General features: G+C 35.2%; 1 protein-coding gene and 1 pseudogene across 7 annotated transcripts in view; one reads left to right on the forward strand and one right to left on the reverse strand.

Moving 5' to 3' along the window:
- Positions 1 to 26912, forward strand: part of HIPK3 (homeodomain interacting protein kinase 3) — a 111684-nt gene that overhangs the window by 62910 nt on the left and 21862 nt on the right. For all 7 annotated transcript variants that reach the window (XM_019639511.1, XM_019639513.1, XM_019639515.1 and 4 more), the window contains one exon: positions 24319 to 24442. In XM_019639511.1, the coding sequence (XP_019495056.1) occupies positions 24319 to 24442 (124 nt within the window). The remainder of the gene's footprint in view (positions 1 to 24318; positions 24443 to 26912) is intronic.
- Positions 1898 to 2919, reverse strand: LOC109381142 (60S ribosomal protein L21-like; annotated as a pseudogene).

Below are 26912 nucleotides of genomic sequence, written 5' to 3' on the forward strand. Positions count from 1 at the left end.
GCTGCTCACTGCGGCTGCTGGCCGCTCTCGCTGGTTGCTGGCTACACACGGTAGCCCATGGCAACCCACTGCCACGGGCTGCAGCCTAAGCCATCGCCGGTGACTCATGGCAGCCCAGCTCCAGGTTGAGCTGTTGTTCAGCATCTTAGCTGTGGAAGGCAGTGTCACTGGCCCTCATATGTGAGATCCGAACCAGGGCCCTCTGGCATCCCAAGCCAGTTCTTAACCTTCGGCGCCACTCGGCCGGCCCCCTTGAGATTTTTTTATTTATTTTATTTTATCGCTGAGTCATCCTGCCACCTGTTGGCAGCTCAGCAGCAGCTCAGCTCGGGCCGGGAATCAAACTGCTGTTGCTCAGAGCTCAAACTCTTGAGCAAGCTCTTAACCAACTGAGCCACTCGGCCGGCCCCCTTGAGAATTTTTTAATACCATCATTTTCCCCCAAATGATGTCATATTGAGAATTTTAAAAATTGAGCTCTGTTTAATATATAACATTATATTGGCTTCAGATGTATAACATAATGATACAATATTTGCATATATTGGGAAGTGATCACTACAATAAATCTAGGTAACCGCTGTCACCATACATGGTTCCAGAAATACAATTGAGAATTTTAATGTTAAAGCTAGCTTTAATATGTGTCAGAATTTAAGAATGTAGATTGACCAGTGGTATGGTCAATACTTAACGTTTTTTGTCTGTGTTAACATTTTGATTCATCTTCCCTTTTCAGCTTTGCAGTGCGGTTTACTCTTAGAGTGTCCCTTGCCTCATAAAATCTTCCAAACACACTGTGTACTTTTCATTCCTATTCCTTTGTCTAGTCCTGAATACCTATCTCTCTTCCTATGAAAATTATATTCACCCGTTAAGGCTTAACTTAACATATTACCTCCTGGATGAAATCCTTCCTGAACTACCCTGTCGTCAATCCTTCTGAGCTATACTTACCACAAAAGTGTATTTGCATGTGGAAGAGGCGCTCACTGAGCCTTAATGAGGAAATGCTAATCCTTGTTGTGAATAACTGGAACATAACTCGTGAAATTTTAGAGCTGGAAGGGACTTTTTTCCCATGATAAAATGTCCAATTTAAAATTTTTTATTTTATTTTTTTATTGAGGTATAATTGACATACAACATTATGTCAATTATATTAGCTCCAAGTGTACAACACAATGATTTGATATTTGTATATATTGCAAAATAAATGATCACCACAATAAGCTAGTTAACACCCAACACCATACAGAGTTACAGAATTTTTTGTCTTGTAATGAGAACTTTGAAGATCTACTTTCTTAGCAACTTTCAAATATGCAGTATAATATTATTACCTATAGTTGCCATGCTGTACATTACATCCAGTACTTCTTATTTTATAAATGGAAGTTTTTACCTTTTGACTCCCTTTATCCATTTTGCTCTCACCTTACTTGCCACCTCCACCCTGGCAACCACCAATCTGTTCTTTGTATCTATGAACTTGGTTTTTGGGAAGGGATTTTCGAAATTTTCTAACATAACCCTCCCACCCATGCATGCATTACTTTTAATAATATCCTAATGTGTTTGTTTATCCAGCCTCACCTTGAAGTCTTTTCAGTAATCACAGGAGACTTCCCTGCTAAAACTGGGTCTTGCTTATATACCCATGGGCACTTAAGGTATGTGGGAGTATTTGATGTAATAATATAACAGATATTTTTGTGATGTTACTTTTTGTGATCTTAAATTTAAAGAAATAAACACTTTGGTTTTTTTAGTGAACACAGGTATATTATGGAATCAGTTACTTTTCTAGGGCTATGAGCTTAGTCCTCTCCATTTTTTCTTTTTCTTTTTTTAAGACTTTTTAACAGTACAGAGGTCTTTTATTTTTTTACACTTATCATGCCAAGAATTCCTAGGGAATGGGTTCCAGCAGCTCAGGCTCATTTCCATTGGTTCTCACAAAGTGTGCTTCTCTGGGTGGGGCAGGCTGGCGTTTCAGTTGAACCCAGGTACCTTTCTCTTTGGCTTCCTTCTTTTTTTGATCGTTTTTCTTCATGCCCTTCAGGAAACTATCTCGGCTCTTTCAGTGCTTAATATGCTCAGCATGTACATTATTCTCTTGACAAGAATTTTGCCCTTGTTTACAATAATGCCAACCACATATTGGGTAACATTGTAAACCCTTCCAGCTTTGCCATAGTAACTTTTGTGGGGCATTACTTTCTGAACAGTGCCCATTCCATTAATGTCTACAATATGACCTTTCTTATAGATTTGCATACGAGGTGTGATAAAAAAAATATGGTGAATGTTTAAATAAAGAATTATTACAGTAAAAGACACATTGTCATTAATCCCCCTCAAAATACTCCCCTTTGCCTCAGACACACTTATCCCATTGTTCTTGCCACTTTCTGAAGCGGTTCTTTCGTGAGGGTCTTTAGTTGCACTGTTGTGGCTGCATCAATGTCCTGAATCAATTCAAAACATTTACCTTTCGTGGTCATTTTGACTTTGGGGAAGAGCCAGAAGTCGCATGGTGCCAGATCCGGTGAATAAGGTGGATGAGGACACACCGTAATGTTTTTATTTAACAGAAATTGCCGTATCAGAAGTGATGTGTGACATGGAGTGTTGTCATGATGGAGGATGAAGTAAAGACACTCACAAAAGAGGACTTCCAGAACTGCTTCAGAAAGTGGCAAGAACGATGGGATAAGTGTGTTCGAAGCGAGGGGGAGTATTTTGAGGGGGATTAATGACAATGTGTCTTTTACAGTAATAATTGTTTTAATTTAAACATTCACCATATTGTTTGATCATACCTCATATATGTGGCCAAACAGCTCCACATTTTCTAAAAGGCCTAGAGAACATATAGCGGGTGCCCCTCCGCTTTCCCTGTATGTTGGTCATTTTGGCAAATTGCTGGAAGATGGCAGCTCTGGCCAGAAAAAAGCTAGTTTTTTCTTTACATTTATATTGGTTGAAAATTTTGAAAATTACCTGAAGTAACCCTTTTTTTTCAGGCATCTTTCATTGTTAAAAAATTTCCTTGTTGGTAACTAGAACTCTCACGTATCCTCACCCCCATTAACTTAAAATAACTGATTCTGCTAACAAGAAACTTGGTTAACAAGTGGATTAGATACATGTATTTTATCTGAGGAGCATAAACATATCTTAGTTTATAATTCTGAAGTTTTAGAACCAAGTGTGTTAATATATTGCTTAGATACTATGTTTTAGACAACGTATTTTAAGTACTTAAGGAACTAAACTCCTTAGAAAGAGAGGAGAGGAAATACAACTACTTTGCCTTGTACTAAATTCTGTCCAGTTGGAAACAGCTTTGAAGTTACTGTAAGTATTAGATCTTCTAAAGGTTATTTAAGACCCTTTCAGTTTTAAAATTCTACGATTCTTACTTGCCTAAGTAACTTCTAATCTCCTTCCCTCCCAGTATCCTTCTCATTTTCCTCCATCCTTACTGGAATCAAATGAAAAGTAATGTGTTTCCCATATAATAATTCCCTATATTTAATTAATTTCCTAATTAGCTCCCCTGAGATAATTCCTTACTTATTTCTTTTTATATAATGACAAACTAGTGCTTATGATTCAGTAAATGATTTCAGTAATATGAAGAAGAAACAACATGAATAATATGATAGAATTTGGATAGAACCAGCAGACTAGAAGCTTTGATTTTTAATCCTAATTCTATTACTGATTGACTAAGTATATGTGACTTATGAGGAGGCTACTTAACTTTGTATGTTTGTACATTAATAGGTTAATGTTGGTATTATATGATCCTCTTGCCTTACAGGTGTGATATTACGTTATAAGATAATATTATGTAAATACTAAATAATACTAATCAGACATAGGGCATAAACAGTTGTAAAAGCTAGGGTCACAAAAGTTTGTTAAGTTAATTCTGTAGATTGTAAGTGTAAAATATGTAATGCCATATAAAGTTGGCTGATTTGTAATTTTATGTCAGAGTTGAATGACCATATTCTAGAATTGCTTATAAATGTTAGTTTTTCATAGGTTAAAAAGAAAACTTTTATGGTGTTTTGTTTTGTTTTTTAACGTGAGTAAAAAGCATATAATTTCAGAGGATATCAGTGGTTTTCATTGTGTTATATAGCTTTGTCTTAAAGGTGCATATGGTCTCAAGAATGTACTATAATAAAATGTAATATCATGGATTAGATATCAGTCCTGACCTCACACCTCAGAATGTATGTGCCTATTTCTTTCTGAGTCTTCAGCATTTTCCCGTGAATGGAATTCAGCACCCTGGATGCTATTAACAGAGTGCCTGCTGCCACGGAAGAGTGCCAGTTCAGTGGCCAGTGAATAATTTAGGCATCAGCTGGTGTGGTGAGATTGTATTACTTAGAAGAGAGAATCTAATATGTGCTAAACTTTGACATTAGAAAGAACAAATGTTCCTTTTGTGAAAAATACTGAATTACAAAAACATTTGAATATATCCAAAAACCAGTGTACTAAATTAAAAATTATTTGATTTAATGGTTTTTTAAAATTTATAGTAATGGGTGCTCACTGTCAGAAAAATTCAATGATAGAGAAGACTGTGAAGCAAAACAGGAGTAATTTTCCCCTTTATATTGTGGCTCTGGTTTATAATTTTTATTACATATTTGATACTTTTTTTAAACAGTCCTCTATGATGTACATTTTATTTTCTGATAACACAGAGAACCTTCTTGTATGTCCTTGGACACTTAGAGGTACAGTTTCACAGCATTTCCAGGAGAATTGGTGGGCCAAAGGATGTGTACATTTTGCTGATGGGCACTGCCAAATTTCCTTCCAGAAATGTACTGTTCCAATTTATAATCGCACCAATAGCGTGTGAAAATGCACTTTCTTCACATTCTTGTCACCACAAGGATATTTCTGGTCTTTCAAACTGTTGGTTTTAAATATTAAGGGAAAAAAGAAAATCAAGCTTTAATTTTTCATCACTGCACTAACGCACTACATTTAAAAAAATTTGAAGTCTCACTTCTCTGTCATGGGTTATACTGGTAGATGCTTTTTCATGTGGGAAAAGAGAATGTAAAAACGAACAGAATTTATGTAATAATAGTAATAATAATAATAATAATAATCATCATCATCATATTTAAACTGTTTAGTACTAGCCAGCCACAGTGCTACAAACTTTGTAATTACCCTTTACCCATCATAAGTAATAACATCTGTATTTTAAGAACAGGGAATTTGAAATTAAATGTGATCAGCAGCTTGCTCAGTGGCACACAGCTAATAGATTGCATAACTATGGTTTGAGCTGAGTTCTGCCTTCCCATTTTACCATGCTCCTTCTCCAGAGATTTCCCCTCTTCTTTCTGAATCTCCTCTCCTGAAGGACACCGATGTCCTGTTTGTTAATCGCCAGATTGGATGGATTTGCTTTTTGAAGTCCACATCTGGCTGGACCTGTATCATTCAACTGTGTTAGTGCTTCATTTTATTGAAAGTTTCTTTGGTAGCTTCCTAAACATCTTACCTTCCTTAAGATTCCTCTTTCACTTCTCTGACCAACTTGCTTGTTCTTTTTGTCACCCGTTAAATGAATACACTCTCCAGGGTTCAGTCCTGGGCCCTTTTCTCATTTAATGTAGTTCTCTCTTGGAGCGCTTACTCTGTCCCCTACCTTCAGTTTGTGTATTTGTTTGTTTGTTTGTTTAATACGGCAAACTTTCAGACACTTTCCTGTATCCTGATCTCCTTTTGAACACCCAATGTCTGTTTCCAGTTATCTCCTTGGATAGTCTGGATGTTACTAACTCATCTTCAAATGATCTTTCTCCCAAAGTATTCTCACCTTCCATGATTACACATCACGATTAGAAAAGGAATGGTTTTTTTCCTGGTTATTCAGTGTTGGAAACTTAGTGTTCTTTGGCTTGGCTGTTTCGATGATATATATCTAATCACTGTGTGACCACATCCTACAGATTTTACCTCTGAAGCATCCCACATGTAGATTTTGCCATACTTTTCTCACTGCCCCGTTTTGGACTTCTGCATTAGGTTAGTAATTCATTTTTTTAACCTGTGGCCTTGCCTCTTCCTGTTTTTCCTTCATTGTTTGAGATGTTACAGGTTGGTTCAAGAGATCACAGTGTGCACACATGTACATACTGAAAGATTTTTACTACTTTGCTCTTTCTTACCCCTTCAGTTCCTGATATGAATGTATTTACCAGCAAAAGTCACAAACTAATGACCCCTTGGAAACCCAACTGCAGTGGCATCAAGATTATGGTATGCTTTTAGCACTGAATTGGAAAAAGCTGACACAGTTAATCAAAAAAGGGATTAGAATACTTTAAAAATGTGTGAGTAGAATGTTATGCTTAGGAAGCATTGTGTAACTTCAGTAGGTTTTGTAGTACATCCCTTGAGAACACGAACCCCATATCTCTGCTCTTATGTCAGGAGTGTCTGAATGTCCACTCTCTGTGGTAGGGAGCTCCTTATACTGTAGCAAAATGTCCCCTGGTGTTGTAAATATGGTGGGGGTTTTTCCACTCTCAAGGCTAAATTAATCATCAATAGTTCCTAAAGAAAATATTTGTATTAAGGATATTGTGCTGTACAAGCAAATAATGTTAGGGTTGGAAACATCTACACAGGCATTTAGTCTTAACTTTATAGAAGAGGAAATTGAAATCCAATATATTTAAATGAGAATTGGCATATCAACATTTAAAAACTCAAATTTTACGTATATGTAATATGGGCGGTTTTGATTTTAGTAATTGCAAAGTAATAATAAAATTATCCTTCGTATTTAAAGACTCACTTCTTTGTAAATGATAAAATGTAATTGCAGAAATTGGCAAACAATGACTATAAAAAGTCACCTAAAAACAGGATATTATTTTTCAAACAAAATACTTCTGGAAGTATTTAGAAGGAATAAACTTATTGAGAGAATTTACATTTGAGTAATACGGTGGTGAAGCTATGTGACATGACAGAAGTATGTGTTTCAATCTTTTAAAGATTTTGTTTGCTCTAATTTTCTCTTCATTAACATATAACTCCTTCAGAGAGGAATGTCATTGAATTAGTAAAAAGGTGCTAAACACTATAGTATTTAGGATATGATAGTATTCCTTTTTAAGGTTTATAAGAAAACTTTATACTTTTTAGTGGTTCATATGGGCATTTATTACAAAGTATTTTCAAAGAGGGATAGAATTTAAGCTTAAAAACAAAGGAAACAATATACTATGTTGGTGCTGAATAATGCCGTATATATTATAACAAATTACGTTACTGTATTCACAGATTCATAATTCCGGTTCTGCCACTTATTGTGTCACTTAGAACAAGTTGTTTAACCTTTCTGAACCTCTGTTTACTCATCTATAAAATAATGATGATAATGGCTACCTCAAAGGTTCCTGAAGTAAAGGTTAAACTCTATATTGCATGTAAAGCACTTAATACAGTCTTGGGACATTGTATCTAGTTTATAAGTTGAAGCTATATAAAAAAGGAGTGGTATGGTTTAAATGAAAATTATACAGTGTTAACAGGATAATGGGGAGTCTCTCATTGTTGTTCCCTGGTGGCTTGCTTTGGGTATATGTGCTGCTGTTACCCTTCAGAGCAGAACCTCCAAAAGCTTACAATAAGTAATCAGATTTGTGTTAATAATGGTTAATGTAGTCTTTGTTTTTTGGGGGTGTGTGTAAACCATTTTATTGAAATATAAGATAATATAAGTACACAAAATTTAAGTTTACAGCTTGATAAATTACATATGAACTAACCCATATAAACCTCTACCCAAAAGTTTATTTACTATTTGTTCTATTTTGTGAAGTTTCTTTTGCCTAATATTCTGTTTGCTTGGCTGTCTTACTATTCATTTGTGGTTTTTAAAGTGTGTAGTTTCAATAAGAAACCTTTTTGAGAAATATCTTCTTCCATTCTGTGGCTTACTTTTTCACTCTCTTAAAGCTGATTTAGGTGAATACATGGTCTTATTTTAATGTTTAATGTTTTATTTTTCAAAAATTTTCTCTATGTAACACCATTTATATCCTGTTAAGAAATCTTTACCTACCCTGATGTCACTGAGATGTTTTCCTATGTTTTCTTTAAAAGCTTTATTGTTTTACCTTTTACATTTGATCTGCCATCCATCTGGAATTAATATTTGTGTATGTGGTATGAGGTAAGGATTAAGGCACATTTCCCCCCCCAGTGGACATCCCTTAACTGAGCACCATTTGTTATTCCACTGCACGGCAGTGACAACTTTTGTCATAAACCAGGTGACCTTATAAGTGTGGGTCTATATTTGGACTCTTTTCTATTCATTATTTTGTCTATTTTTGCATCAGTATCACATTGTCAGTACCATAATTGATAGTATGACATTCTGCTTGTTCTTCAAAGGACTATTTTTGGTTTTTTGCATTTTTAGATGAATTTTAGAATGTGTCACTTCTGAAAAAAATGAAAACAAAAAAACGTTTACTTTTGAAGTATATTGTCCCCTGGGTATGCTTTGGGAGTTACTTCCTTTCAACACTTTAAAGATGTTACTCTATTATATTCTGGGTTCCATTATTTCTATAGAAAATTGGCTTCTTTAACATGTTCTTTTTCTCCTCTCTGACTGCATTTAAGATTTTTTTCTTTGTATTTGGTTTAAGCAGTTGACTCATGTGTCATTGTGTCTCTGTGTGTGTGTGAAATTGTGCTTGGCCTATGTTTAAATCCCACCCCTATCAATATTTTACTGTGAAACTTTTGAACTTATGAATAACTTGAAAGGATTTTGCAGTAAATGTGCATATCCCTACTACCCGGATTCTACAATTAACATTTTGTTACATTGGCTTTATCATAGATATCTCTATCCATTTATCATTCTGTATTTTATGAGGCAATTCAAAGTAAGTTGTGACATCAGTACACTGTACCATGAAACACTTAAGCAGTCTTTCATAAAATAGGTCAGTATTTATTTATGGTTCTTTTGGAAGTAAATTTTATTTACAGTGAAATGCAAGTTCAGTGAGTTTTGACAAATGCCATACACCTGTGTAACTCAAGTCCTATTAAGCTATAACATTACCATCACCCTAGAAAGCTCCCTCATGTTCCTTCCCATTCAGTCCTAGCCTCTGCCTCTCTCACCCCTTCCATACCGAACGACTGATCGGAGGTTTGCACCACAAATTAATTTTTTCTCTTCTAGAACTTCATATAAATGAAATGGCACAGCATGACTATGTTGGTACTTTGTTTGTATCAGTAGATTTTTTTTTTTTTAATTGTTGGGTAGTGTTTCTGCACAAGATTTCCAGGCCCACCTTATGCTTTCTTGCCTCCGCCCTGGAATTAGCGATTTCTCCAGCGAGCTTTAGTCTGGGAATGGGAGGTAGAATCAAGAATTCGTTGTTTTAAAAAGTTGATTCCAGTTTTCTGGTGAAATTTTCTATCATTTCATCTGTTTTCTTGAACATTTTTTATCATTACTTTAAAGTCCCTATTATAATTTCAGTAGCTGAATAACCATGGGCTGCCTCTTGATTTTTTTTCCTTTCCTTTGTTTCTTTGCATTTATATTTACTGTTAAGCTAACTTTTTGGTTTACTTGTTTGTTTGTTTCTTTAGCACTGGACGTTGGGTATAAAGAATTCTTGAACTGTGCTGGTCAATATGGTAGCCCTAATCAATCAGGGCTACTTAGGTTTAAATTTCAATTAGTTAAAATAAATACATTTAGAGCGCAATGATCACAATACCAACATGAGCCAGTGAAGCGACATCCTCCACAACTAGACTGAAGAACAAAAGGACAGCAACTTGTCTGTTCCCCTTTCCCGATTCCCCAACGCTGTTCCTCTCCCCCAATTCCCCAATTAAAAAAAAATTTTTTTTAATTAAAAAAAATACATTTAAAAATTTATTTTCTCAGTTGCACTAACCGTATCTCAGGTTGTCAATAGATGTGTGTGACTAGTACGGATCAAGAATAGTTCCACCGTTGCATAAAGTTCTGTTGGACATTGCTATGCAAGGAACTCTGGATGATAATATCTTCCTCCAGAGATAATTCTTTTTTATTCTGGAAGCCAGGTAGAGTAGGTAGATCATGTTATTCCAAGTGAGGCTGATCTATTTCAGTCTGCCCTTGTTCCTAGGGTGTAGCCCTTTGTGGTTTCAGTTGAAAAGCCTGGAGTATCTGCCAAGGCCCTTTTTCCTTGGCAGGTTCTGAATTCCAGTTTTTGTTTTCCCTGCCCAGTGGGACAGCTGCAGGTCCCAGGCCACTGCTTTCTGTTCTGCCTGTATGCTTTGCTGTCAATTGGTGACTCCCTCTAGGAAACGTAAGGCTCACTTTAATAATAAGTTTTCTCTTTGCTATGGGAGTTTGTCCCCTCAAGTCCCGGCTGTCTCACCTGCTCTCTGATGACTTCACACAGATTTTTTTTTTAAATAGGCTTTATTTTATAAAGCTGTTTTTAGGCTCACCGCAAAACTGAGCAGAAACCACAGAGTTCCCATATCCCCTCTGCTTCCACACACTATTGACATGTCTCATCCCTCACCACAGTGGTAAATTTGTTTTAATTGATGAACCTAGCTTGATTTCATCATTATCATCCATAGTCCATACACATAGCTATTTTTTTTTTGTATGTGTTTTATCCAGCCTTTGTAGTTTTTCTTACTAGGGATGTTAGTCTGATACCAGCTACTGAGTGTCCTTCCACTTTCTTTTACTAGGCAGAAAGCTTCTCAACGATTCTTGGCAATTCTTTAGAATGGTTATTTGTTGGAATTAATGGTTCTGGCAGGAAATTACTAATGATTCTGGCAGGAAATTAAGTATGTGGGGGAAAATATACGAGTGGGTCTTTCATATGTTCATATTCCCTTAAATTCCATTCGTCTAGGTAATAGAAGTTGCTTCATGTAGTTGTCCATTTTGTAGGTTATCAAATATCTTGAGAATTTCATTTAAAATGTATATTAAAATGAAATATATTTTGAGGAGTATTGTGTTTAATTGAGTATTTTGTGTTCATTGAATATATCTTTAAGGAATGACTGTAGTTTGTAAAATACTCTGCCAAGGGCTGTGAAGTATAAAACCAAGTGAGAGGCAGCTCCTGATCTTAAGGACCTTACGTTCTTCTTAAGAAAGAAGATAAGACATGTACATAAATATTAACAGGACTGTTTGTAGAAGGCACATTGTATTTCTTACAAGGTTTACAGGCTAAACCCAAGTCTTTTTTTTGTTTTTTGATTGGGGAACAGTATGTTTTTCCAGGACCCATCAGCTCCAAGTCAGGTAGTTGTTTCAATCTAGTTGTGGAGGGTGCAGCTCAGTGGCCCATGTGGGGATCAAACCGGCAGCCTTGGTGTTATGAGCACTGCGCTCTAACCAACTGAGCTAACCAGCCACCCCTAAACCCAAGTTTTTTGGCACTACTATTTATTGATCCTGCAACTTTGGGGAAATCACTCACTCAGTTTCAGATGCTTTTGGGGGAAAGGGCGATTATGTGTCAAGTTCTTGTTTTTATTGTCACAATAACCTGGAAAAGCAAGTATATCCCTCATTTGCAAATGAATGACATGAGGTGGGCAATGATGATTATAACATGCCTATGGTCTAGAGTTTTGTTAAGTAATTGCTGAACTGGGATTTGAATTCATTTCTCTGCTACTCTAGCGTCTGTTGTTATATAATTATACCAGCACATCACAATCTATTCTGAAAAGTATTAATAGATATTCCTTGAAAAAAATTGAGAGAAATAATGTGTTTTCTAATATGCACTTTTAAAAATTAAGTATAAGATAGATTGCTCCTATGGTGTTCCTGTTGAAAATAAGTAACCTGAATCTTCTTGTGAGGGAGCGTTAAATGAACACAAATTGAGGGACATTCTATAAAATGTTTTTAAAATATGACATCATGAAAACCACAAAAATGCTGAGGAACTATTCCAGGTAAAGGAAACTACAGAGACGTGGGTCTGGGATTTATTTATTTAAAAAATTTTTGTTTGTTATAAAGGAAGGCATTATTGGGACAATTGGAAAAATCTGATTAATAGTATTGTATTACTATTAATTTCCTGATTTGAAAAAAAAACACTGTAGCTATGTAAGAGACTCTTCTTGTTTTCAGGAAGTACACACTGGAGGAAGTATTTAGGGGTAAAAGGCTACAATGTCTGCAACTAATAATGAAACAATTCAGAAAAATTGTGTTTTATGTAGCAAAGAGAGGATAAAGAGAGATGTGGTAAAATGTTAACATTTGGGAATCTAATTGAGGGTGTATAAGGATTCTTTGTACTACTTTTGTAATTTTTCTATATGTTTAAAGGTATTTCAACATAAAAAGTCATAAGGAAAAAAAGTATGAGAAAAATAGTAACCTATTTGCCTAGCTGGTAAGTGATTATTCGCCATTAAGAAATGGTATGCTCCGAGGGCCACTGGGTTGTGTAAGAGATCACTCAGTGAGCCAGTGCCTATCTTCTCCCTGCTTTTTAATACATGGGTATGCGGTCATATGATTAAATAATGCGTTTGCAGTAATTAATAAAATAGAAATGAGTTGAGGAGCTTGGACTCTCACTCAGACTGCACAGGTTTGTTACAAAGGCCGAACCATTCACTAACTGAGACCTTGTCAGTTTCCTCATTCTAAAATGAGATACTACAGTACCAAACTCAGAGGATTTTGTTAGAATTTAATGAGATAATGAGCAGAATGAGTCCTAATAAGAGCTCAGTAAATATTTTTTTAATTACAGAGTTATAAAACTGAATCATTTATTGCAACTAAATAATTCTTGTTGTCTGATTTAGACACACTTTATAGATTATGAGCTTCTGCTGGCATCTACTGATAATACATTGTAATTTTAAATATATCTCACAGTCAAATAAATTTAAGAAATCCAGGACTGTTTTATAGTTTCCTCCTAATCACCTGTAGAATAGGGATAACAGCATTTATATTGTTATTTCATAGAATAAAATATTTGAAAGGATGGTAAAGTAAAAATGCAGTACAAATGTAAGATTAATAAAGTAGTTCGTGTATATGATCTGTGATAATCAGACTTTGATTTTTCTACGTCCAGTAGTCTATAAACCAACATATAAAGAACAGACACATTCAACCTCAATTACTGACATGTTTTTTTCCTTTATTTTCCACAGGTATTTTCATATTCCTTTCTAATTCAGCCTTTTCACTTTGCACTCTCACCTAACACTGATTATGTAGTCTAATTTGATTGTAATATTAGAAGAAAACATGAAATTCCCATAAAATATAGGTGATGACAATTTTTTAACTTGAATTTTTATATAGTATGAGATGTATATTAACAATTTTCTTATAGTTTTCTCTTTCATAGCATGAGGACTTTGAGTGATCTTGCAACTGTTCTTGGTAGATAAAACATGAAATAGTGCTGTTTATAAATTAAATACATTTCTGACACCTATCATTACAAAATATTAGCATATTGATTAGTCAGATATGCAGATTATTGTTGTATCCATCTTTTGGGGGCATTGGGCTATAAGCTATACATTTGGTATATTGGTAAGGCATAGTAAATCTTTTCTATCTCCTATCAATTGTTCAGGTTTAAATTTAATAGGTTTTGAAAATATTATTATTACTGCTGTTGTTTGTACTTGGTACTTTGATCTGGATCGTTGCCCTGCATACTAAAAGATTAAGTTGCCTTGCAGTAAGGATATTTTTAATTGTGATATTTTTAACCTATGACTCACGCTACATTTGAATGAGTGTCTATTCTAAGAGCCTGTACTTTGATTATATTTCAATGTTATGGAATAGTTGCAGTTACAGTAATAAAAGCACAATCTGTGTGAATACCCAGTATTCTGTAGTGATGTTATTGCCTAAAACAACAAATTTTTTATCACATTAAAAACATTCACAGCTTAAAAAAGAAAAATATGTCTAGAAGTGGTTGATTGTCTTTGAAAATTAAAGTTTTGAAATCTATTTGCCTTTCCAAGAATGTTGAGGTTTTGTTGGTTATTTTATAAAAGCATCATTCTGCAAGATATTGAAAAGAGTGCTGATTAAGCTGGAAATAAACTCACTAGTGTATTTTAAATCATCTTTCTGTTATAGTTCCAGTTGAAATGTTCCTTAATATTGTAAATTTTAGTTGCATTGTCGTTTGGAAAGATTCTTGGAGGCCCTACAAGTGTAGGTTCCCTTGTTGTGCTTAGAAGAGTCTGCTTCATGGTATCGCCTACAGACAGTGCTAGAGCCTCTCAGGGGGACACCTCCAGTGTTCCTTCCCTCCTGAGGCAGTGCATTCCCACGTCAGACACTCTCACTAGAAAATTGTTCCTTGTAATAAAAGGAAATGAAGATTCACCTAACACTGATTATCTAGTCTAATTTGATTATAATAATCTTAGAAGAAAACATGAAATTCCTATAAAATACAGGTGACTGACAGTTTTTTAACATGAATCTTATATAGTATGAGGTGTTTGTTTTAGAAACAGATATTGTGGAAATACATACTTTTCCCTCCTCCTTGTCTAGTTGAGTACTCAGAGATAATTGCCTGTAAAACTTGGGTGTGTATCCTTTCCAAGATTTGCTGTGCTTGTGCAAATACATGTTCACCGGTGCCTGTGTTTTATAACCACTTAGGTCTTTGCTGTCTTTTGCTAAGTACAGGCTGTTAGGATTTGTAAGGATTTTTTGAGTGCATGACGTGAAATCGGTCTTTCTGAGTAATGACACCTATGGGCTGTAGGTGGTTACATCCACTGTTGAGCTCATTTCCTAATTGCCTCTGTGAAAGGATGTTACAGTCATCTTTAGGAACACAGTAACTGCCAAAATAAGAGCCTTATTTTAACTAAGAGGTATCCAGGAGATGTCTGTGTATTTAATGTGAAAGATTATTTATGGTTAAGATGAGTAAATGCATAAATATCAGAAAAATGGCTTAGTAAAATGTCAAGTAGAATTATTTTAGCGTAAGTATATTTTTATTTCACATTTCCTGGTTAGTCTTAAATTCAAAGGTGATCTGTTTAAAGAAAAGAGAACACAGTGATTAGTATAGCATCTGAGTGGGAAAACTTCCAGTAGGATAAAAGTCTGATAGTTTTAATAATCCTAGGAATTATTTATTTTAAGGTATAATAGTTAAAAGTATGGATTCTGAAGCCATAAAACCTGGGTTTGAACCCCAGCAGCTCCTCTCACTAGCTGTGTGACTCTTAGGCAAGTTAGTTATCTTTGTATCTGTTTCTTTATCAGTTAAAAGGATTGATAGGAATATCAAATGGTTTAATATTTATGAAGTGTTTAGAGGATTGCCTGGTTCATTGTGTTATGTAATTGCTTGATGCTATTGCCATTATTATATATATCCTAAAGGAATTATACATAATGAAAAATTGTTTTAAGAAATGGCAGCAAAATACTTTTTTCTTTTGACTGCCCTACGAAGCTAAAGACCAGTTAATATAAAAAGGCACATACCTTTTCTCATGTTATGGAACTATTAGGAAACCTACATCAGTTAGTATTTTCCTTTTCTGTGGAAAAGAAAACTAGAGCATAACTTTAATTGAATTGTTAAAAATGACATTGCTGTCAATTTCTAAGTTTTCTGTTAGTTTGCTTTTCTGTGTTTCTTTTAGTCACAGGATTTTATAATTTGAGGTGTAGAGAAAGGCTTTTGGAATGAGCATTTCAACTCTCAGTTCCGTCACTTTCTGGGTACTTGGGTACCCAGTTATCTGTTGCTGTGTGACAACTCCAGCTCAGTTGCTTCAAAACCAATGATTTATTGTTTTTCATGATTCTGTGGGCTGGCTGTACTCCGCTGAGGGGTTCTTCTGTTTTATGTGGAACATTTTGTTTCCTAGCATTTTTATCTTGGAGCAAAAAAACTACAGAAATCTGTTTTCAGAACATTTTCTTTAAATGAGGTAATGTATTAAAAGTTATTCCCATGATGGCTGGTCGATTGTTAAAGCTCAGTAAATTGTTTGTTTTTATTATGTAGTTAAAACTTTTTAGTTGTCCCAAATGCAAAGTAACTAGTATGTAAAAGTCTCTTGGTTGATACCTGTTTGGTTCATTTATTTGATTTAACAAAGATATTTTTAGCATTCCTGAATGAATGAATGAATGAATGCCAATAGCTTCCTGTAGTTAATCAATTCGTTGAACAAATAATGATTGAGTGCCTATTATGTGTCAGGCATTGTTCTCAGTGCTGGGAATATAGCATTGAAAGCATTGAAAAAAATTCCTCATGGAATTTATATTCTAGTGAGGGAGAGGAGAAACATAGTAAGCAAACATAGTCTACTGGTATCGGTTGGTAACAGTGCTGTAGAGAATATTAAAACAGGATAAAGGAGGAAAGGTAAGTGTATGTGTTGGTGCAGGTGCTTACCTTTCTATTTAAGGTGGTCAGGGAAGACCTTTCTAATACGATCTCGGAGCAGAAACAGAGTAAGAGTGAAGGGATCAAGTCCTGCTGTTCCCTCTCCCTGGAACCTTCTCCTAGATAAGCGTAAAGGTTCTGAGGCAGGAACTATGGCTAGAAACAGTAAGGAGGCCAGTGTGGGTGGAGAATAGCAAGCAAGTGGGATAATAGTAGGAAATTTCAAATGGAACTAAGGGCTGAATTACATAGGACCTTGTAAGGTGATTGTAAGGAATTTGACTTTATAATAGGAATCTTTGGGGGACTTTTGAGAAGAACAACATGGCCTGATTTGTGTATCATTAAATGGATCTCTCTGGCTGCTGAGTTGAGACTAGTTGGTAGAGGACGGGGTCAGAAGCAAGAACAGTTAGGAAGCTCTTGCCGGAATCCAGAAGAGAGATGATGGTGGGTTGGATTAGGGTGGTAGCAGTGAAGGTGGAGCACAGTAGTCAAATCTGGATCTATTTTGAAGTCAATGAGATTTGCTGGTAGATGTGGGAACTGAGAGAAAGAGAAGGGTCAAATTTGATTCTCCCCAATTATGGGCCTGAGAAACCAAATATAAGGATAGAGTTGTCATTTCCTGAGATAGGAAGGCTGGGGAGGAGTAGGTTGGGGGGAGTTGGGAATTAGGAGTCTTTTTGAAGATGAACAGTTTGAGATATCTAATAGACACCCAAGAGGAGCTGTTGAGCAGGCAGTTGGATACATAAATCTGGAACTAAGGAGAGAGGTCTGGGTTGGAGGTACACTTTTGGGAGTCTTATGAATAGAGGTGGTATGTATTTGAAACTATGTGATTTGATAAGATCACTTATGGGAAGCAAATGTAGATAGGGATGATAGATATCCAAAGACAGCCTTGAGGCACTCCACCATTTTATATTGTGGAAATGAAATGGAACTAGAACAGAATTTGAGAGGGCAGTGCTAGTGAGGTAAAGAGGAGAACGAAGAGTGGTGTTCCGGGTCAAATGCAGACAGTATTTAAGGCAGGAGAGCATAATCAGCTGTGTCAAATACTGCAAATCAGGTCAATTGAGGATGTGGCTCTGGAGGGCTGATGGTGACCTTGATGAGAGCTCTTTTGGTGCAACAGTGGGGTAATGAAAGTCCGATCTGAGTGAGTTCAAGACAGGCAGATTGGAAGCATCTTTTCTAAACAATGCTTTTAAGAAGGACTGGAACAGAGAAGGGGATGGTGCCTGAAGGTGAGTGTATAAACAAGAGGTTTTTGTTTTTTTGGGGGTTTTTTTTCCTCAAGATGGGATATGTGGGGTAGTCTTATTAGAGATACTGGTGATGAGAGACGGTGGGAAATTGCTAATATACTTCAGTAAGTGAACATGGATGCCTTAGAAGCACTGACAGATGTAGGTAGGCTAGTACACGTGGTGGTGAGAGTGTAGACGTTTTAAATTACATGTTTTTTTTGTTCTTTTCCTTCAGTAAAGTAGGATGCAAGGAAAACAGTCAGGAATGAGGATGGAGGAGAAGTGGTTTGAGAAGAGGGTGTGAATTAGGAAAGTGGGAGTATGAATAAATTAGCGGAATGTAATACTGCTTTACATTTTACACACATTCTTTTACATAGTTGTTTAGATAATCTTTGGATTATGTAAGGTCTGTAAAACCCCATTTAAAAAATGAAAATACTAAGGCTCAGGTAAATTACTTGCTGTTAGAGGGAGAACTGGGTTATCTACTCCTGAGTATTTAAAATCTAGCTCTATTTAGATGATTTTCATTATTCAAAATCAGTGCTTCCTTACCAGACTCCAAGATTTGTCTCCCCAGAGCGTTTCTGCATAGATTTCCAATCTTTTAGTACCAGTACAGCACGAAATTTACCCAAAGGGAATTGCATCCACAATCTACGCTCTTTTATATTGGATTGCCAGTCTATGGCAAGAGGTTCTTATTATTTTTAGTGCCCTAAAGTTTTGACAAAGGCGTAGCACAAGATTAACTGAATCATAAAGCCTGCTTCATTGAACAAAGTAGAAAAATCAGTAGTTCCTTTAACATTAGTACCCTCTTTTCCCTTTTGCGTATATATTCCATCAAAGGCATTTTCTTTCTGTACCGGCTAGTTCTGTCTGAGGAAACACATGCTTGTTTTGGGTGTACAGCCTCTCTGTTCTGACCTTTTCCAGCACTGGAGTATATGTTCTTGCTCAGCAGCCTAGTGAGCCGACATGGCCTCTCTTGGTTAACTTCTCATTTTTCATAATAGCCAAAAAGTGGAAACACCCTAAATGTCCATTACCTGATGAACAGATAAGTAAATGTGGTTTAGCCATACAGTGGAGTGCTATGAGTGCTATTCAGCAATAAAAGTAAGATGAAGTGCTGATACATGCTACTGCATGCCATGAAGCCAGTCACAGAAGACCACGTATTGTACGATGCCATTTGTATGAAATGTCCAAAATAAGCAAATCCAAAGAGATAGAAAGTAGGTTTGTGGTGACCTAGGGATGGAGGCGTTTGGGACAAATGAGGAGTGACTGCTAAAGGTCTCTTTGCAGGCTGATAAAAATGTTCTAAAATTGTGGTAATGGTTGCACAATTCCGTGAATATAGTATAATAAAAACCATTGAATTTTGCCATTTTAATGAGTATATTGTATGTTATGTGAATTATATCTTAATAATACTGTTATTTAAATAAATGCCTTCTGCATTTTTCTCTACCTCAGAGTAGACTTCCCTCGTTTTAGTATTTTTATCTTTATTGAGTTTGCCATTTATTTACCTTTTCGAAGTTTGTGCAGCATTTCTCTGGTACCGTATTGTCAAAAATAGAGAGAAGCATGTAGATATGTATTTGTATAGCAGTATCATCAAAAGAACCTGGATGGCTCACCTTTCAGCCATATTGAGTGACGTTACCTGAGAGAATCTATCAGCTTTGTCATGTCAGAAGTTACTCGGTCAGTGTCCTAGACATGGATTGTTCTGTCACTAGAGTCACACAAAGCTGAAGTATATCAGCATTATGCTGATAATCACATTGGCCTAATGGTTATATCCTTTATATGTAGAAAACTAAGTTAGGAGCCATATTATGATCAACATTTTCTTGATGGCCATGAAATCATCACATGAGTTCGTAGTTTTATGGTGTTTGCAATGATAACCTAAGGCATCTACCTCTATTATAAGAAAATAGTTATTGCTAGAATTGGACATACTGAGTTCCTAAACTGAGATACCCCTTTTCCTAACAGGGATGAGGTTCTTCTGTCAGTAATTGCATTTTCAACTTAAAAAACATATAAAAATGAAATAAATAAAATAAAATGTTCCATTAATAACCATATTCTTTATGAGTGACAATATTTCACTATGTTCTTATTAGAAACATCTGCTGCCAACATTCTCTTCTGGTGTCTAGCAAAAGTCCCGCAAACCATCCTAAAAAAAATGTTTTTTCAGCTTACCCATTTTCCTCTATATTTTATATCATGTTTCAGGGTTTTAGAGAAGTAGAAAAGATTTGGTCTTAATATATATTGACAAATTGTGTTAAAAGTACATGGCAGAAAAAAGAATGAAACATGGCATTTAAGGTAGAGATTTCTTTTGTTAGCATATAACCTAAATTTCTGAGTGTGTTTTGTGACTTGACACTTGCCTTCTCGTTAGGATGGAGTGGTCAACAACAGTTTAGTTATACCCTCCATTCAATAGACATGTTTAATGTGTGCCTGGCCTGCTCTACAGAAGAACAAATGATGTCTCTTCCCTGCCATATCCTTAGCATCGCCACATTTTAGGTGCTTAGAAGGGAGTTAAGGTAGATTAAATAAAGAAGTGAAAGAACTTCCTTTAGGACTAGAACAGAACATTTATTTTAAGAGTGGTCCACAAATCAGAATCCCTGCTATGATCATTTTTATACACGAGTATATTTAGCCCAGAACTTTGAGAGCCAATTAAGATGTAACCAAAAAACTAAGCTTTATTAATTACTGACAGATGCATATATTATTCTTCCATGCATAGTTTGATTTTTGAAGTTTATTGTATTGTGGGACTGGCTAGTAGAACTCCAACATCTGACAGTTTCATCTAGATTATAAGCGTTTTAAGGTATTGCCCCCGCCACCGTTTACATGTAATGATACACATAGAAAATGATATTTTATGATATACAGGGTAAACGAGAGAATTAGGACACGTTGGAATGAGACTTGGTGAAGAAAGTTATTGCATTTTCTTTATAATGTATAATGTATATATATTATAAAATGAAATAAGAAAGTTTTGGGGAAGATAGCTGTGGCAGCCATGGACCCTTCAAGAGAACCTCCTTCGAGCAGCACTGTTGCCTGAGAGCCTCCAGCTGTTGCACCTTCAGATGTGTGTCAGTGCTCAGGCAGAGGCCACACTTCCTCTGGGCTGCTCCCGGCCAGTGACCAAACATAGTGGGTATACTAGATCTGGGCTATTCTTGCTCGATGGGGGGACTCCTCTAACAGGTAACTTTTGCTTAGGGGACTCCCCATTGGCCCAGCCAACACTTTCTCATAGCAGCCCTGCAGTTGGAGGTTCTTTGACCCAATTCTTCCTTTGCCTCTCTTTCACAGGTATCAGAACTGTCGAGGTCTGGGGACTCTCTTCACCTTCTCCTGCTTCCTCTCCCTGTATCCTTCACAGGCATTCTCCCCAAGGAGTTTCTCACAGGATCTGAACTGACACAATGATACATAATGAATTTATATAAAACTTCCAGTTAAAATTCTTTCATATTTTAAAATGAGAAATTTGAATTTGTTTCCATGAATATAACTTTTATATCTTAGGTTTTATTATGTTCAAAGTGGCTTTATGCAATTCCTGGTCAAGATTTTGAGAAGATACATCCATATTCTTGCCACTATCATTTAGAAACTTGGCTCATTCATTAAATGGTAGCAAATGGCAGAAGGAATTCATCACTCTTTGTCCAACTGACACAAACTCCTTTCTTATTGTTAACCGCTTCAAATAATTTCAGTCTCTTTAAATAGTATATTCTAGGTGCTATAATTATGTTACTTTTCTTTCATTGCCAAATGTGATGTTGAAGTTTTCTGAATAGACAGTTTCAAATCCCATGAATTTTTCATATTAAATATTTAAAAATAAAGCTTTTAAACAAAGCTATAGCTATATTAGTCTTAATAATTTTTAGGATTCAAATTAGTACATGATTAAACATCACCAGTGAATCCCTTTTTACTCCATACTTCTAAAACTAACTGGCTTTTTGCTTTGAACCTTTTTTAGTATAGGTTAATATATTCCCTTTATAAACTATGATGCCCATTTCTTTCTTTCTGCCTAGACTTCTATTCTTCAAGACCTAGTTCAAACCCCACACTTTATTCTGATGCTTTCCTTTGTGTGACCCAACCTGTGTTGGAATGACTTATTTGAGAAATGTTTAATGAGTACGTATTCTCTGCTAGGTGCATATACAATAGGGAACAAAAATAATATCTGTGTATTCTTTTGTACCATATTGTGAATATATAAGATTGATAAATTAGTGTAACTTATCTTTTTTTTCTCTTTCTACAGCATATTTAGTATTTGATTATACCTGAATATAATTCATGTGTATATAGCTACATAAACACTTCTTAAGTATTTTGTCAAAAGAATGAAAGCCTTTTATACCTATGCTTTAAAGATCTTTTATGCCTGAAAGCATTCCCCCAGACACTTATTTTTAACAAATGCTTGTGGATTAAGGGTCTATTGAATCTTAAGGGTTATTTATAGCAAAAGTGTCCAGGAGTAGAAGAGTCACTGGGCAGATCCCTAATCTGTGGTAGCAAACAACTTGTTTATTATCTCTGAACTTATTCTGACCAGAAGCGCTGTAGGGAGGAGATGGAACAGTCTTCCCATTGGTCTAACTACTTGAGTCTATGGCTTTGGTTCTCATTGTTGGCCATGTATTGGACTCACCCCTGGAACTTTATAAAAATATCGATGCCTAAGTTCTAGTCCCAGAGTTTCTGATTTAATTAATATGGGTGTGACCAGGACCAAAAGGGACTGTAATGTGCAGCCAAGATTGGGAACCACTGCCTTAGCACTCAGCAGCCTCAGTTAAAGAAATTAGCAGGTTTGTTTTGTGTAACTGTACATAATATGACTGGAGTGAGCCTAGGAACGGTGCCACTCCAATAGTAATAAGGACCCATAGTTCATCAAGGGAATTCCGACTGGTAAAGTCTTGGAATATTAGAGAATCAAAATAAATATAGTAACAGGTTATATATAACTCATTGAATAAAATAGGAATCTGTTCATCTGTACTCAGGCAAATAAATGAGTGAATTGAAAGTTTTATAAGGAGAGGATTATTCATATAGTCGCAATTAAAATACCACAAAATACTGAATTACAAAGGGGAGAGGAGGTAAAAAAAATATGGTGATATCTATCAGACTCCACATGAATCAAGTGATCAAAGTGCACATTATCATTAATGGACCAAATCACAATTGTATGCCACCTGATAGTGTAAAATGAGAAAACATCACTTCTGTAATATTCCTCTTAAAGATTTATAACCTGGGTATAATTGAAAAAACATCAGACAAGCCCACACTGGAGGGACATTCTACAAATAACTTATCTATAACATCTTAGCCAAGTTCATAGAAATCAAGGAGAGACCTGAGGAACGATTCCATATTGAAAAAGACTAACAGATATAAGACAATTAAATGCCATGCATGGTTCTGAATTGGATTCTTTTGCCATAAAGGACATTATTACATTTGGCCAAATTGTGAGTCTGAAGCTTAGATATAGAGATGTATCAGCATTTATTTCCTGATTTTGATGATTATATCGTGCTTATGTAGGAGAGTATTCTTGTTTGTTGGAAATACAAAGTATACAGTTATTTGGCAAATTAGGCAAATGATTCTCAAGTGGTTCAGGAAAAAAATTCCTTGTACTATCCTTGCAACTTCTCTGTAAATTTGAGATTGTTTTAAAAATAGAAATGCACACACAAATCTAGTATAATTATGATTGTATGACTTACTTTGGAATTACACAGCTCTATGTGGAGCCTCTTAGAAGGTTAATCTTCTCATGGGAAACTCATGTGAAGTAGCAACAATTTATGTGGGAATGATATCTTTCATTGAATATGTTTTCCAAATAATCAGAGCTCTTTAAGTGCTAAAATGCTTTTTAACTGTTTTGATATGTGCTATGCTTTCCTGCTTTTTAAAGCAGAATGCTTTGAACTTGGTCTTGTCTCTTTTGGATGACTAATGGTCCTAATTACGTGAATATTTATTACTGTGTTCTGAAATGGTATCTAGGTCTAGATCGACTTCTAGCCTTAGGGTTTTATTTTGCTTTGGTCTTATCTCTGAATGTCTGGTTTTCAGTTCTGTTGATGTCACAGTGCATGTATTTAATAATTTACCAGTTCTTTTTCTAATGTGTTATTTCTAATCTATAAATTCAAAAACAAGTCTATGCTTTTTCCTTTTTTAATGTTATGTTAATAAAACTGTGAGGGTTAAGTGTAGAGATTTTATCATAACAATGTACTTATAACACCTTTTAAAAGCTTAATTCAGGATTATGGCTAGGTTTCAGAGTTCTGAAAAGTGAAGAGTTACTACTATAAATAGAAGGTGATTTCTCTGTCATTTTACTAATTTTTCTTAGAATGTTAGATGAAATCAGGAAATCCACTCTGATTTTTTTTTTTTTTAAATTTCAGAGCTCCAGAGATTATATTGGGGTTGCCATTTTGTGAAGCCATAGACATGTGGTCATTGGGATGCGTGATTGCAGAATTATTCCTTGGATGGCCGCTCTACCCAGGAGCCTTGGAGTATGACCAGGTAACAGAACTGTCATGATAAACCAGCAGAATTGGTAGATGTAATGAAAAATAATAGACTTATAATAATGCATTTCTTTTGGTATGTCATACATGTGAAAATCTTTTAAAAATAAAATGGCAAAACCTGAGAACTTGTGGATTTTAAATTCAAGATCTCAAAACTGTATTTGATTTTTTAAAACTCTTTAAAAAAAACACTAAGTAAATTTTCATAAAGTTACAATCCGCAGGCCCAAAAAACAGTTTTGTAAAACTCTTGGGAGAATTTTTTGTATCATTTTTATACTCTAGACTAAGTAAAGGGCTGGACTGTGTCCATTTAAATAATAGTGCTTTGCCCAGGTGACAAACTTTGATGTTGGATGAAATGTCAGCCTCTACCAAGGAATAAAAGGCATCATTTAACTACTAGTCTTAAACGCACAATTATTGGTTGTAAGTACCTTAGTCACCTGAACCCTCTTTAGTATTTTTAGCTGTTTTTAGGTCTTAAGTACCTCAGTCACCTGAACCCTCTTTAGTAGTTTTAGATGCTAAAGTTAAGTCTAACATTATTTAAATAATTCTCAGTAGAATCCAGCAAATTACCTCATTAAAATTTCATGATAATTTTTTAGGTATGTTCATTAGCTTCTCTAAACTTTTAGACAATGTTGCCTGCTATTTTCATGATTTTTATTTCTTTTATGTATTTTTCAATTTTTATAGGTGTTTATTTGAGCCAAACAGACAGTATATGATGGGGAACAAGATCTCAAATCCTCCCCCGTTTTCGTGATTTTTAATATCAATATTCTTTTTTGGAGTAATTCTTGCTGTATTCTCTATGATTTGAAAGAGTTTCATAACATCTCCCTTAGTAGAGATATGTATACTCAATTCATTTTAATGAAAATTGTTAGTCAAAATGGTTACCTTAATTTTACCTTTCTGTAATTGGCTTATAGTGGATAAATATTTTTATTTAAATGATATACGATTTAACTTTTAGACATAAAGAAATAGAAAATAGAACTTTTTCTTTTTAATAGAACATTTTAAAACACATGTTATAATTGTAACAACAAAATGTGTCTTTCTGATTTTCAGAGCTTAGCTTTCTCTATCAAAAGGGATATGAGAGGTAGCTAATTTGGTGACATAAATGTTGCTGAGATGACTAAAAATTATTTAATATTCATTATTAGATTAAACGTAATTATTAACGCCAATCTCTTATCTTCTTCCAATGAGTTTCTACCCGTAAACCGTATTTTTTAGACCAGGTTTCCTATATTCTCTACCCTCTCCATTCAGCATGCCTCTTAAAAGACAGTTTCTGTAACATTTTCCGTACATGCTGGCTTCCTTCAGCTTTTTACCCAACTACTAACTTTGATGCAGATGCCAACTGTTGCTTGTTTTGAAAAGAGCTGATAATCTAGTTGGAGAGTCCCAGAATTCTTAGCTGCTGAAGTACTGAGGTGCCAGTCAAATGCTAGAAATATGCCTTTGGCTTTGTGGACTGCTATTCATGACTACTCTGGAGCAGGACACCATATGGTGGCAATTCAGGTTGATTTGCTGTCATATTCTGGATTTGGACTTCACTATTCTAGTTTCGGACAGTTGATGTTAGTGCTGAAAAGGACCCTAGTTTCTGCCCCTTCCAGTTTTATAAAGGAGGAAACTGAGGCCCAGGAAAATGAAATGACTTATCAAAAGTCACAATGGTAATTTAAGACAAAGACTCGACCAACACTCAGTTTTTCTAAATTCTACAATAGAATTTAAAGTGTTAATTTGATTCAGATTAACAGTATTTTCATAATGTATATCACTTTAATTCCAAAGGGGTACAGTAGTTGAATCAAGTTAACACAGCATTGATAGTTGCACAGTTATCAATTCAGTGTTTTAAAACTTATTTCCTAAAATATGTGAATGCAAACAAATAGGAATGATGGCATGAATACCTTTATTTTGGTTCCAATCTTAGACTTTATACTTATTTTCAAATATGGTGTTTGCCATGTAGGCTTTCATAAATGTCTATTTTTAAGATACAAGAGCTCCTTTCTATTTCTAAGTTTCAAAGTTTTGGGGGTTTTTTTAATCCAAAATTGGTTTTGGAGTCTCAGATGCTTTTTTGCTCCTATTAAAATGTTGACTTTTTTTTTTTTGGTTGTTGTTTACTTTAGTCTATTTATTAATGTAGTTGAATTTCATAATTTCCTCCAACTCCCTTGATTATGACCATCTGATTAGGATATGAAAAGGCCACCAATAGCGTTATCTGTTATCTGTTCCTATTCTAATCATCAGCTGCCCCAATGGATACCCAGTTGGGGTGTTGTTGCTATTTTACGTTTTAACTTTTTTTTTTTTTTTTTTCCTTATAGTAGCAGTACAGTGGGCAATAGTAATTTTGCTGATTAATGTGTATTGAGCTCTTATGTGCCAGGAACTGTTCTTAACACTTTACATTA

This window comes from Hipposideros armiger, unplaced genomic scaffold (assembly GCF_001890085.2).
Source record: "Hipposideros armiger isolate ML-2016 unplaced genomic scaffold, ASM189008v1 scaffold_44, whole genome shotgun sequence".
Lineage (NCBI taxonomy): Eukaryota > Metazoa > Chordata > Mammalia > Chiroptera > Hipposideridae > Hipposideros > Hipposideros armiger.